Below are 13,595 nucleotides of genomic sequence, written 5' to 3' on the forward strand. Positions count from 1 at the left end.
CAATTTGTTGTTGGGTTGGCTTGAGACAGAAATGTGTGGTGTGATGCAGTAGTGCTTGGAGGAGTGCCAGGGTATCTACCTTCTCATGCAAGGTCCTGTGTCAGACACGTCCCTCTGTCCTCCTGAATAGATCTTCTGGTCAGTAGTGTACACCAAGTTCCTTTCATCACTGTCGCTGCTTTGGCTGGATAAATGGGTAGGGGTTTTTTGTTGGGTATTCTGGGTTTGGTGTTTTTTCTTCTTAGAAGAAGCACTTCTTCTATGCAAAATGAATTAAAGCACTCTGAAGATTACAGTGGGACAGTTTATGGCAATCCCATTCTTTGAGTCTCACTTTTTTTGGGGTCTTGAGTAGGCAAGCTCTTGCTTCTGGAACATGATTATCAGTACCAGCATATACCTTCAAATCTCACTTGCTCTAGAGGCATGAGATTATCCAGCACTGGCAGTAAACACCCAGCTGCAAGAGCATTCTGTGAAACAGTTGTGTGCCCTGCACTGATCAATGCCAATGGAAGCATAAAGTTCCCCATGGTAAGTCTGTGGCTGGCAGCATTCTAATTAAACCTTCCTTTGAAAATAAGTGAGAGGTCTGTAATTTTGGCCTCTTGTTCTGAAGGGCATGCTTTTATTTAGAGATTTTTCCAAGTTAAATTTTTAGGAGTTTCTATAAATGCCTGAAGCAGCAGCCATCTCTGAATAATCTTTCTCCTTTCAAACCTTTGGTTAAAAAAATTATTGTTCTAGAAGTTAATGTGTGTAGCCCCCTGCTAGCTTATACTCCAGCTCCTGGAATTCCAGGAACTGGAATGTGGAGGTCTTTCCCTGCATTCCATTGTCCATGGTACATGCTAAACACAACTCTGGTTGCCACATGCTGACATTAAGCGAGTCATGTGTGTTCACAAGGAGAGAGTTAATTCTTATTAGTCACCTCTGGAGTAATCAGAACTGCTGTGCTGGCAATTCACATAAAGAACTGCAGAGAATAGGAGTATAAGTGTAGCCAAGCAAATTAAGGCTTTAAATTTAATGAGCATGGTTACTTTAGTGGGATATACAGAAAACATGTATTCTGTAAGAATAGTTGTTAATGAAATTCATATTTTGGAAGACCTTTTTCTGCTCTGACTGCTGTAGGCCTAAGTCTCGTCTTGCCTTGTTACTATGACTTTGGCTTAGATCTCTGATTTCTCTGATGTCTCTGGTCTGTGTGAGTGCTACAATGAAACTGGTTGAGAGTGCTGGTGTCACAAATTGGTAAAGCTCAAGGTCCCTTTGTGCTCTTGGCATTAAAACTTCATGTCTCTGTTTAAATAATCATCCATTTAAATTTTAAATTAATCCATTTAACTAATCAGATTTGTTTATTACAGTAAAACCATATTTGTCTTGCATTTGGTCATCTTCAATTTCAGACTGGTGTTGAAGACAACTAAGAAAATGGCCAACATGACTCATAGGTCTTTCAACTGTATGTCCCATGAGAAGTGTAGTGTCTACCAGTCCTTCCTGCACAGAGTTGCTCCCTCGATCACAATAGAATTTAGTTTGCAAGAGGTTCCTGAAGATGATCTTATCTGTCCCCTGATGGAAGTTCAAAGTTAAGTGATGTTCAGGGTCTTGTCCTACGCAACTTTTGAAAGTCTCCAAGGATCGAGGGTACGCAGCCACTCTGGGCACTTATTTTGCTGCCATGCCACTCTCAGGGTGGATTTTCCTTTGTTTTGTGTGAATTTCTTTGGTTTCAGATTGTGACCTTGGATCCTGCCCTTTTCCTGTGCACTGCTGAGAAGGGTCTGACTCTCTTCTCCATCCCCCTTCAGTAAAGAAAAGACTGCAAGTAGGTCTCCCTTTTCTTAACCTATGCTACTTGTGCTGAACAAAGAACCCAGTTCTTCTCTTCTCTAGGGAACCTTTCAGACACCCTTGAAATTCACTTTGCTTTCCTGACTTCTGCTCTTCCAGGGCTGCTTGTTTCACTGGGTTGTTATGACAATGAGCCCTAAATAGTACCCCCTCTCTAGTCTCCCATTTAATTTACAAAAACTGTAGAAATCAGCCTCTTTAGATGTTCATGAAAAGGTTCAAATGGGGTTGCAAATTGCTGGGAAAAAATAGCATTTATGAGGATTGGGATGTCAGTGTTTACTTCTGCACATGCTGATTGTAGTCAGTTCTCTTCCCATCTACTTGGCGACTCACTGAGAAAGACAAGCTGTAAGGGCCTGTTTTGAAAAAGATTGAGAAGCACAAATAAGAGCAGAGCAAGTCTTTAGGCTTGTCTCTAAGTGTCGCTCCAAGGATAATATAGTGCTGCTTTGATTATCTGAGACCTTTCCTGTGGGTTTCAAAAATACCTTAAAGGAGATAGGGCTTTTTGTCCTCCTCTGTGAAAATGCGGAGAGCGGAAATGCCCACTGTAGCTTCTAATTTCTTTTGTTTAAATGACAAAGAATTATTCTGAGCATAAGCTTCTGCCTGAGAGTGACATGTTACAGTGCTTTGAAGACAAGATGGTAACAATATTATTTGTTTTCTTGTTCAAGGGGAGGAGCTTCCTGTTCTTGGGGAAGTAAATCCTTAATTTTGCTGCTTAGCAAAAATACCACCACTTACCCTAGAATCCAGTTTTGATATCTGGGTTTTTTTTTTTTTAATGGACTCATGGAATGGTTTGGTTTGGAAGGGAGCTTATTTTCTCTTTAATTGAAAGAAAACAGTAAGAAATATTAAAAGAAAAGGATCTAAATAAAGTAGACGTGCTGTGGCTTTTAGGATATATGTAAATACAGCTAAGTGTTTTGCAGCAGAATAATACCATTTCTTTCTGAATTTGAGACCAAATCCCAGAAGGCCTCATAAAGTGAGGCCCAGCTAATTTAAAGCTTTCAGGTGATTCAATAAGCAATGGGTTTTTATTATTCACTACCAACATGACTTTGCTTAGACCACTCCTAAAATGCTCTATAAATGTGCTCTGACTGTGGAATGTGAATTTACATATGGGGAGTTAATGTGAAATAACTATAATATCCCAGCAGGCTGGCAACTCTTAAAGAACTGGATTTTGGCATTTATTCTTTGCAGCTTTATTCAAGCAAGCACAGGAGATAGAATTTCAATTATTTCAGCCATTTCATAGTTAGAAAAAGAGAAGAAAATTACTTAGAAAAGCAAAAAAAACCCCCAAGTCTTTGTACCCCAAGCCTTGTAAAAATGAGATTTTGGTGCTTAACACAAATGTAATAGGGCCTCTATGGAAGGCTGGTTTCATCTCTGCCTTCAGGCACATTTTGTTTAAAAAGTGTTAAAAAATCTCTGACAGTCTTACGTGCTTGTTCTGGTAATGCTTCTATTGGTTTTAATTGAAATTTTGTAATAGTTGGATGTTGTTCTGATAGTAATTTGTGGAAAATTGTAAGCCACCTTATGTTTCATTAAAAAGGTGTGAATTGTTTTGTTTATACAAATAATTTAATTATTGGCCATAGGAATTTTGAACAGAGCTGCTTTAAAATTACCAGCATGAAACTAATTAGTTGTGCTGTAGATAAGTGGTGCTCCTTGTTACAAGCTTCCCTATTCTTGTGTTCTCTGTGCCTGGAGGGAATGCTCAGGGCTGGGGAACTGAAATCCCTATCTAGAATGCAGTTAAAGGCAATTAAATGGAAATTCTTATTCACTCCCCCTTTTGCTGGATTGCAGATGGACAATGGAGGTTGGCATAGAATGTTCATTTTCATGGTAGTGCTTTCTTCTTGTCTACAAATATTTCCTAACAATCACATTTAGGAGTGGTTTTGTTCCTTATTTATAAAAAGGCAGAGTGGTTGCCTGAGGCCTCACACATATTGATGGAAATCAGCATGCTCTGTACTGGGACTGCAGAAGCATGGCCGGGTCTGTAGCTGAGCTGAATATAAATTTCTCTGTTTTCTGAAAGCTTTGTTGATTAGCGTCTAATATATGAATTTCAAGAGGACTGTAGACACTGAAGGGATCCACTGAGAGCAAATAGAAGCATCCACATTGTTCACACTTTTATCCAAACGTTCCTTGGGGAAAAGCCTGTGAATTGTTGACATTTGTCCTACTGCTCTACATCGGTAAATAGACTCAGGATTAGTTATGTTTTCTGTGTATCTGATTTCTTCAGCAATTCTGGCATAGGTAAAACCTCCATCACCTTGGCTTGCAAGTCCCTTTTGCAAGTGAAATCTCTCATGTAGATATTGACCTACGTGACTTTATCATTGCACCAGCATTTGCATTTTTATTGAAGAGAGTTGAATTAAGTAAGCTGGTGCTTGGAAATAAAGCTAAATGCTTTTTGCCTTTAGGTGGTAATAAAATAGCTTCTTCAAGTACCCTTTATAGATTTCTCAGTTGCCTGTACTATGCTCATAGAATCAGTAAGGTTGGAGAAGCTCTCTAAGGTCGAGTCTAAACTTTGACCAAACACCACCATAGCATGAGTGCCATGTCTAATCATTTCTTAAACACTTCCAGGGATGGTGATTCCACCACCTCCCTGGACAGCCTGTTCCAATGCCTGACCACCCTTTCAATGAAGAAATTCTTCTTGATGTCCAGTCTGAACCTCCCCTGGCACAGCCTGGGGCTATGTCCTCTTGTCCTGTCATAACTATAGTATATTTTATTTCAGATCATGAATGGATCTGTCCCAACATCCTTTTCACTGAGTAGCAGATGCTGTCCTCCCCATTTTTCAAATGGGAAGTTGAGGAACAGCTTCCTCAAGTATCTGTATCATGAATTGAAAAAAACCCTGCTATTTAAAGTTTAATTTTCACCATTTTCAAAAGGCAGACTGCATGCATGAGAACAAGTAAGGAACCCCCACTTTGTTAGCTTGCTTCATACTTGACTGCAAAACATTTAACCTTTTTTTCTGCAAGATGGTGTATATGAAGTAAAAGGTATGTTGTTACATGAAGAAAATAAAACTCAAGCACACAAAAATCCTATTGATCTTGTGTTCCATAGAGCGCAAAACTGATCATCTTGAGTCTGGAAATTTTGAAATGACTGGTGCTTAGCCAGTTGCTTGGGTACAATGGAATTTTGATGAATTGTCTCATTCCTTTTGACTTGAGGGACTGTTAAGTGTAGGGACCTTGTTTGTTGTTCTGAGCTGAAAGCTAAACTAGTGATGAGATAGAAAGATGCTCAATCTTTTGCCTCTGCAGAAGAGTTCAGTCTCCTGCTTTGCTGAACACAGGAGGAATCAGACAATCAGCTGTTTTCAGCTAACCTGTCAACCCAGAAGTTCGTGATCTAGTTTTCTTGCCTCTAAGCCCATGCTGATTCAGGCTGTGTTCTCAATCTGTTTTTGAGTTTTCAATCTGCTTCCCTGCGAGGGCTGTCCATCTCACATGCACTATCCTCACAATGCCTATTAATTTTTTTCTTCTGTCATCATTAAGCATGCATCTGCCTGTGTTTTTATTGCAATATGCCAAGTATTTGCATTTGAAGGCTGTAATCACTTCAGTGTTGGCTTCCGAAAGGAAACTATTGACCTGTCTCAGCCATCTTAAATGAACATGAGGAGCTGCATGCCAGCTGCATAAGGATTGAGTCTATGACAAAATTTAGAGGCCAAAAACTTTCCCAGGTTTTAAGAAAGCAGATGTAATATGCCTGGAGCCCATCAATCGCCTCTGCACGGGTACTTTTTGCTGTTGCACTGCCAAGAAACATGTTGGATTTAGACTCAGTGCCACATCACAGGTTATGGAGGAGGCAGTTTTGTACCAACTGATTTTGAGGGAAGGTGTACACCCTGCTTGGCTGCTGCTCCTCTGCTCAGCCTTGCCTAGAGGGGATTTCCTCACAGGCCTCTGTCTGCCACTGATTGCTTCTTAGCAGAAAAATTTCAAAGAACCCTGAGCTTTTGTTAATTAATTTTGGTGGGGAAAAAAGTATGTAGTAAGCTTGAAAAATAAATCTTTTCTGAGAGACACAGAATTGCAAGTGACTAAAGGAACATTTGGTGATAAATGGGCATTCAAGCTGTGCAGCAAAATAAGGCCTGTCCCTGACATTAACCTGTCACATTCCTAGCAAAGATTTCCATCTGTGATGCCATACTGACATTTGATTAGGAAATATCCTACCCTTTTGGATAATCCAGGCTGTTTTTTTCCTGATTTTGTGCTAGGAATGTGGAGGTAACTAATACATAATACATTCTGCTTGCAGCAAGCTAGCAGCTCAAATAGGTAATCATTTGAACTATTCAATGCTGTTGCATTATGCATCAGAAAAGACTACACTCGGTGTCAAAGCCATAAAGGTAGGCTGCCTGCTTATCCTGATAGCAGTCAGGTCATGTTTTATTGCTTATTAATCATTGCAGACTAGAAGACTGAATTTCTGTGAAGAGCTTCAGAATTCCATCCCCAGGAGGTGATTAGTAAAAATAAAAATTGAAATTCAGAAATAGCAGCCTTCATTACCTAGTTATGTTTTTAATTGATCTTTTTCATGTGTGCTGCTTTCTACACCTAAATTAGAAACCCAGCTTCGCTTTTTCCTTTCTTTCTTGAAGTGCTAAATATAATTTTTGTTCTAGACATCATTTTTTGTCACTGCACATTAGCTTTCTATTGCTGTTTATATTTGTCATATAAATATGACATGTCTGGAACAGTCATATTTTTCTATTGTTCTGTTGCAAATCTGTGCCTATTTTGTTCCCAGCATTATTTTTGTCATGCTTGTTTGCTTGTGACACTGGAATTTCCATCTGGGGTTGTTTAGAGTTCAGCAGTAAATGGCTTTTTTCCTCCAAAGTTACACCTTTCTGTGTGATAAAATTGACCTCTTCCTTGTGTGCACTCACTTTTACCATCCTTTATCATGACCTCAAATAGTGATCAGTATTTTATTGTTCTCGAAGTTCAAATTTTAAGATGCCTGTAAAAAAATCATTGTAGTGTTATACAATTCTGAGGTCTCAGGATATAGATATATATATATATATTTATATATAGTTTAATGGTGTCTTGTTACTTGACTTTTACAGCCAATTTATAAAAAAAAGTATCTTCTAACTCAATCAAGAGCATTCTTTCAAGCAAAATCTTGAGAGAATTGATGGGACCAGTGTCAGGTGAAAATCTGACTGGTCTCTGTTAGGACAGGCTTTGTCAAAGCAGTAAACTTGCCTCAGTGTTTGTAGATGATTCAAGCTGTTGTGCCTACTCTGGGAACATGCTTGTCAAGGAAACAGAAGCCCCGAAGGGCTACACAGCCCCTTCTGAGTCCAAACTAGAATCTGGAAGATGATGTACTTTGTCAGGAAAGCCCCACACTGTGATTACTGAAACCAAGAGCCACCAAGGGACCAGTAGTGATTTCTAAGTGGTTTTAATGAGGAGTCCCACCAAACACAGCAGCACCATGCTGGAAAAAACAGGGCAATTAACTAATGCATCTGCACAATATAGTATAGCACCTACTCAGAATACTTGAGACCATTCTATGATTCGGTGAAAATACCAAGATCTTATTCAATGGTGAATTCAGGGATCATCTGCATAGTTCTTCCTCTCCCTCGGTGTCATGTCATGTCAAAGGAAAGCTGTTTCTCCAGTCAGGCTTCCATAGCAAGCTGTTATTCCCTCATATACAGTACCATAAAATCTATTCAGCAAACCAGTTTGTATCCAACACTTGCCCCAAATGCAAGTGAACTTCCTATAACTTGCAGTCTGGGTAGTCATCTTCTCATGTGAGCACAGTTACTTGAAATATTTCACATCATAGCAAGGTTATAAGGTTTTATAGATAAGTAAATGTATTAAGCAAATTATTAGAACATAAAATCAAAATAGAACAAATATTTGACTACCAGCTGAAAAGCATTGATATGTGGCTTAATTGAAAAGTGATCAATCTCATGGAAGACTTTAAGTGGGCATGTCTGGAAAGTTTAAACTTTTTGATGTTCTGTACAGACTAAGAAATAGTGAAGCAGAACTTTTTGTTTGCTTATAATTAAAAGGTATTTCATGTTCGTCTCCTTGTTGCATTGATCCGCATAATTACTGTCAATATGGAAAGTGGACTGTGATTGCTTGCTTTCCTTCCCCTGATTTTTAAGATCTTGATAGCAGTTTAAAAAAGAAATTAAATATTATGATATGTGTGAGCTGGGACAGGCTAAAAGCCAGTACGTGGTGGCTTGGCCATCAAAGAAATGAGGAAGAACTCTTTTACTGTACCGGTGACTGAGCACTGGGACAGATTGCTCAGGGTTTATGGAGTCTCCCTCACTGGAGATGCTCAAGAACCTTCTGGATGCAATCCTGTGCCATGTGCTCAGGGATGGCCCTGCTTGAGTAGGGGGGTTGGACCAGATGAGCCACTGTGGTCCCTTCCAGCCTGACCCATTCTGTGATACAGTAACGTTCAAATTCGGTTTCATAAGGGAAAAAAAAAGCTTATGTGTTTTCTGTAGTCATAGGTACAAGGAACTGTGAAGTACACAGTAGTTTTCCACTATACTATGCACCCTTCCCAAAATCTGTATTCATAGCTGTTCTCAAACATCACACATGCTAAAAATGCACCTTCAGTGTACAGTTCAGGAAAATCTGGAGTGCATCTGGAAGGCTGTCCTCACTGTGTACTGGTATTTAACTGTAGTTCTCTGGTGGAGAGGGCTCCAGGTAACACTTATTCATGAGCTTCTCCATCCCTGCAAGTCTTACCTGCTCTCCTGCTGTGTTTTGATTTTACCCCTGGAGAAGTGGCCTTTACATTTCTCTTGTAGGGTCTTTATTGGACTGGTGCTTTTTGCTCAGTCTCAACCTAGGAACAGTGAGCCATCTAATGTAAGTATGTAGAGTAAGATAATTTATTAGCAGTGTTCCTGAAACAGTTGTCTTCGATAGGCAGATATCTGTGCCTAACAGTTTCATTAAATTGAATTTCTTGTTATTTGGAAAATCCTATCTGGCAAGTTGCTGACACTTGCTATTTCAGTAACTTACAGCTTTTTGAGAAGACAGCTGGGTTAATACATTATTGAATATTTTTAGAATCCTTTAATGCTGAGTTCACAGGATTCTCCAAGTGAAGTAGACTTAAAAGCTGAGAAGTTTTTGAAGAGAGTTTTACTTTGAAGTTTCTAAGGGGCTGCTTCAGTTCTAGTGCCAGTAAAGCTTAGAACGTGTTCTGAAAGGCTATAAATAGCAGCAACAGAACAATGGATTTAATTTGGCAAGTCTTATCAATGGGGAGGCAAAGGATGCCACAGCTTACAGTGGGTACAAATGTGTGCTGTGCTTTGTGGTTTTATAGAACTGGGTAGAAATGAGGCTTTTAGGGATAATTTTTCACTGAAATAGCATGTAACCATGACTCAAATCTTTTTCTCATGTATTGGGACAAAAAAATAAAAACGTCTTTCACATGTGTTCGCTTTAAGATGTATGAGAGAACTTCTGCCTGTGTCAGGCTAAATACTCTTAACATTAGAAGCCTTCTTTTGTCTTTCTCCAGAATTAGGTCATGTCATTTTCAACTGTCTTTTTTTTTAAAGGTAATGCACTTAAATCAGGTTTTGCTTTTATTTTGTTTTATGTATTATTATATTGCTATTTTTATTTTCTTTTTGTGCGTCTATTATTTTATTATATATATATTTTTTTATTTTATTATAGTTTTGCTGGGTTTTCCCCTCGGTTTTTCATAGTTAAATGATATCTCCATCTCATCATGTCTACTATCATGGCTTGTACTTTGCTTTCTTCCAGGTTGCTCCAGAGCTGTCAAAAATAACATCAGAAATTGTCACTGAGAAATACTGTCTTATTAAATTGATCAGTGTAAGCCAGTAACAAGAAGACAATCACTGAAAATTATCTCTATATTTAGATGCTTCTCAAACAGTTAACTATTTAGCAGAAGCAGAAAACACTGACTATAAAGGAAATAAAGGGGCTGACACACTGTGTGTTTAGCATCCCTCAAACATAGATTTAAAAGAAACAAAGATTTTAGTTATAGGCTAGCTGTGTTGAAATTAGTTAGAATAAGAAGGAATTTGGGCCCAGCTAGAGTTAATTAAAATAGTTAAGAGAGCTGGACCTGAAATGGTTTTTAAGATGTTAGTAATTGATTACTAACTAATTGATTATTTGTCATTTGTATGTTTGTTTAGCTGTGCTTAGAACGAGGAACAGAAACATTGATAAACTGGTCTAGGGAACAAGGACAATTACCAATTTCCTCCCTCTGTGAGAGCCTGTATAAAAGTCACACAAGAGGAAATTTGGAAGTCACTAAAGTAATTAGGATTGTTAAAGTTCAGAAAGGTGGAAAAGGTCAAAATGAGGGAGATGAGCTTGCTTCATTTATCTGGGACCACTGACCCAATTCAAGACCACCAATTCAATTTAGAGCACACACGAGGCATGCTTAATGACATTAAAGCTCATTTCCATACGAAGCAGAGAATGGGAGGTGTTATAGTTATGAATATGCATTTGTATTTTGGATATTCATAATTCTTGTAAATAAAAGCTTTGTGTTTGTTTGGATTGGGGCCCTGCATCTTAGGGAGCCATCCCATGCAGTGCCTGGCGCCAAATAAACATACACTTTCTAACCCTAAACCGTTAGAGAGCCTTTGTCTGTCTCAGTTGGATGTCGATACTAGATCGATATTCACATTCTAATAAATCATCCCAGAGGTGTAGATGGCCACTTCTTGGTACTCAGCTCATTTATCTTTCTTCCAGGTTATAGGAATATTTTTGCCTACCAGGAGATCAGCTCCTATAAGAAAAGATTGTTGGAAAGCAATTCAGAAAGATTTGTCAGCTATTTATGCTCTTTAAAGCAAAACAAGCGTAGAACGTTTATTTTGTGGAACCAGAGAAGAAAGGAGTTTATGAATTATGGGCTGGCCTCGTGCAGGAGAGTTAAACACTGGTGTTAGTTAATGGCCAGTTAGCAGAGCACCATTTTGATCTCAGTGGAGGCTGGCTGGATGGGGGCCATAAATCCCTACTGCAAATGGGAGCAGCCTCAAGATGCTTCGTTTCAGCTGCTGGGATGCTGCTAAGGCAGTCTTTATTTGGTCAGGGTTTGGGGTTTGCAGATCTATCCCATCCCCGCTGGTTGTGCAGCTGCTCGTTACTGTTGATAACTGTTCTAGGGCTTCAGTAGGTTTTTACTGTGCTGTTTTCCCCTTGCAGGCTTTTGGACAGTCCTTCTCTGTTCACCGCAAAGTGGCCGAAGATGGCGAAACACGGGAAGAGACTCTTCTCCAGGAGTCTGCATCAAAGGAAGCCTATTACCTTGGGAAGATCTTGGAGATGCAGAACGAGCTCAAGCAGAGCAGGGCCGTGGTCACCAATGTTCAGGCAGAGAATGAGAGGCTCACTGCTATTGTCCAAGACTTGAAAGAGGTAAATGGGGCTGAATTTCCTTAGGGTGTCATGGATAATATGGCTCTGAGTAAAGAAAATATTACAGGAAGTAAAAATTCTCACCTCCTAGCCTGTGATCTTCCCAGAAACCACATGGCCTGAGAAGGCTACAATTTAGAAAGAAGGAAATATAACTTTTGTTGTTTTTATACAACACCACCTTACAAAGATAATAAAATCCAATTCAAGAAGCTATAATTTCCTAAGCAGCCTTAATATTTTGCATTGTATTTTGTAGTACTGAATTTTACATAAACACATTTTCTGCACACTTCTGGCATTCAGGCAGCTCTTCTCTTTTCCAGTATTCACATAATTTTTCAGATATTTGGGACTGCCTAGAATTAAATTAGGCTTTCGCTGGTTTTCTTCTACTGTAAAGCAAAATTAAAATGCATGCTTATATCTAGAAAATGGGTAACAGTAAGGAAGTCAAATGTAGTTATTGACCATATGAGACGTTCAATAAGTTTGATGGAGAATTTAGTAACAATTAATAAATTGCCTTTTCCCCCTTGGAATCTGGAAGTTACAGAATGTAGCAGAACTACTGCGTGCAGGGGAAGGCAGCACTTGGAAATGAGCCCACATCTTCCCTGCATTCCCCAGGAATGCTTACACTGTAGGGATTCTCCCCACTGCCCAGCTGCTGGAGGAGATATTTCCGATGTGATTCTGGAAAGTGATTATTCAATGCATTAATTTGTTAATATTAATGATTACCACGTTTTCTGTAGTTGAATGGAATGGTATCCTTTTAGCCTACAGAAAGTCCTGGAACAGGGTATCCCTGGAACTGAGTCCTTTACTCTCCTTGAACATTCTTGCTTAATGGTTGTACTGGGCTTGCCCATAATGCAGATCAGATTTCAGGAAGAAGTACATACATGCCATTTGTTCCCATATTCCAATTAAAATATGTGATTGTAATTGCTGTTGCAGTGGTTAACAAAACAAAATCAAATATATTTTAAATTATTTTTGATCTACTTGTCCTAAAATCCTATCCAAAGTCATCTTGGTGGCAGACAAGCAGCTGCTGACATGCCTACCTGCTTTGTTTAGCTCACAGGTCCTTTTGACTTGAGGTTCACACACAAATGAACAACCAAGTTAGAGAAAATACACTTTTGTCTTTGTACTCGATTCTTTTCCTCTGGGGTCTCCTTGGGATTCCTTCAAATGCAAATCTCCTTTCCATTTTCTCTCATGGTTATTGATCTGTATTTGTTCAGGAGGCAGTTTTGGTACCTGTTGTCCCTGGAATATTGATTGTCCTCATTTCCTTGGAGATAATAGTAGCCCCTAGTGTGAAGCCAACTGCAATTATTTCCTGCTCTAATGCTAAATAGAAACAAGCCATAGTAGTTAATTAAAGTGCAATAAAGGAATTTACCTGAATAAAAATAAGGCTGGTAAACTGATAGTTATTATTAAGATGATGTTGCACCCTGAGTATCAAGTCCTTTACTGTGTGGAACTTTTATTTTTGTCTTACTACAATCAATGTACTTAAACATTGGGATATGGGATATAAATATAAATGGGATATAAATGGGATAAGTGCAGTCAGTTCATTACACCACACACTATTATGATTAATTACTTGAATAATAATAAGAGATAGAGGGTGATTGTCACTTACTTCGGGCTCTTTGTGATCTTTTCACACTGAATTACGCTGGTATTTCACCTTGTGCTTGAAGGAGTCTCACCCTTGTACCCAGCCTGGTATCCCTTGGTCCTATGGCTGTGATGTCCAAGTTACTGCTGAAATGAGATGACCTTGTCCTGTAAGTGTTTATGAATTTTGTCTGCTTTGTTCTGCTTCCTGCAAGTAGGGAAAAGCAGACTAAACTTACTCCAAATCTTGACAGCTACAAAGGGGAGGAAAAAAAGTATGAAGTGGCTGGTATGTTTTGGGGTAAAGTCAGAATTAGATGCTGCCGTGGGTGGAGTGCTACAACAAGGAAGCAGTTTGTCTCTTTAGGCAGTAAATTTGGAAATCTAATTAGAGAAAAAAATGAAAGAAAAAAGATGATCTTCATGTGGGCTTCTGTACTGAGTGATGCAAAGAGAGATTGGTAGATTCTGGGCATAAGTTACCTGATTGTATCCCGTCTT

The 13,595-nt window shown here is 39.0% G+C and overlaps 1 protein-coding gene across 1 annotated transcript in view; it reads left to right on the top strand.

Moving 5' to 3' along the window:
* Positions 1-426: 426 nt before the first annotated feature.
* Positions 427-13,595, top strand: part of BICD1 (BICD cargo adaptor 1) — a 95,128-nt gene continuing 81,959 nt past the window's right edge. Inside the window, exons 1-2 of the mRNA XM_017739965.1 lie at positions 427-534; positions 11,238-11,450. Of these exons, the coding sequence (XP_017595454.1) occupies positions 427-534; positions 11,238-11,450 (321 nt within the window). The remainder of the gene's footprint in view (positions 535-11,237; positions 11,451-13,595) is intronic.

This window comes from Corvus brachyrhynchos, unplaced genomic scaffold (assembly GCF_000691975.1).
Source record: "Corvus brachyrhynchos isolate BGI_N302 unplaced genomic scaffold, ASM69197v1 scaffold27, whole genome shotgun sequence".
Taxonomy (NCBI): Eukaryota; Metazoa; Chordata; class Aves; order Passeriformes; family Corvidae; genus Corvus; species Corvus brachyrhynchos.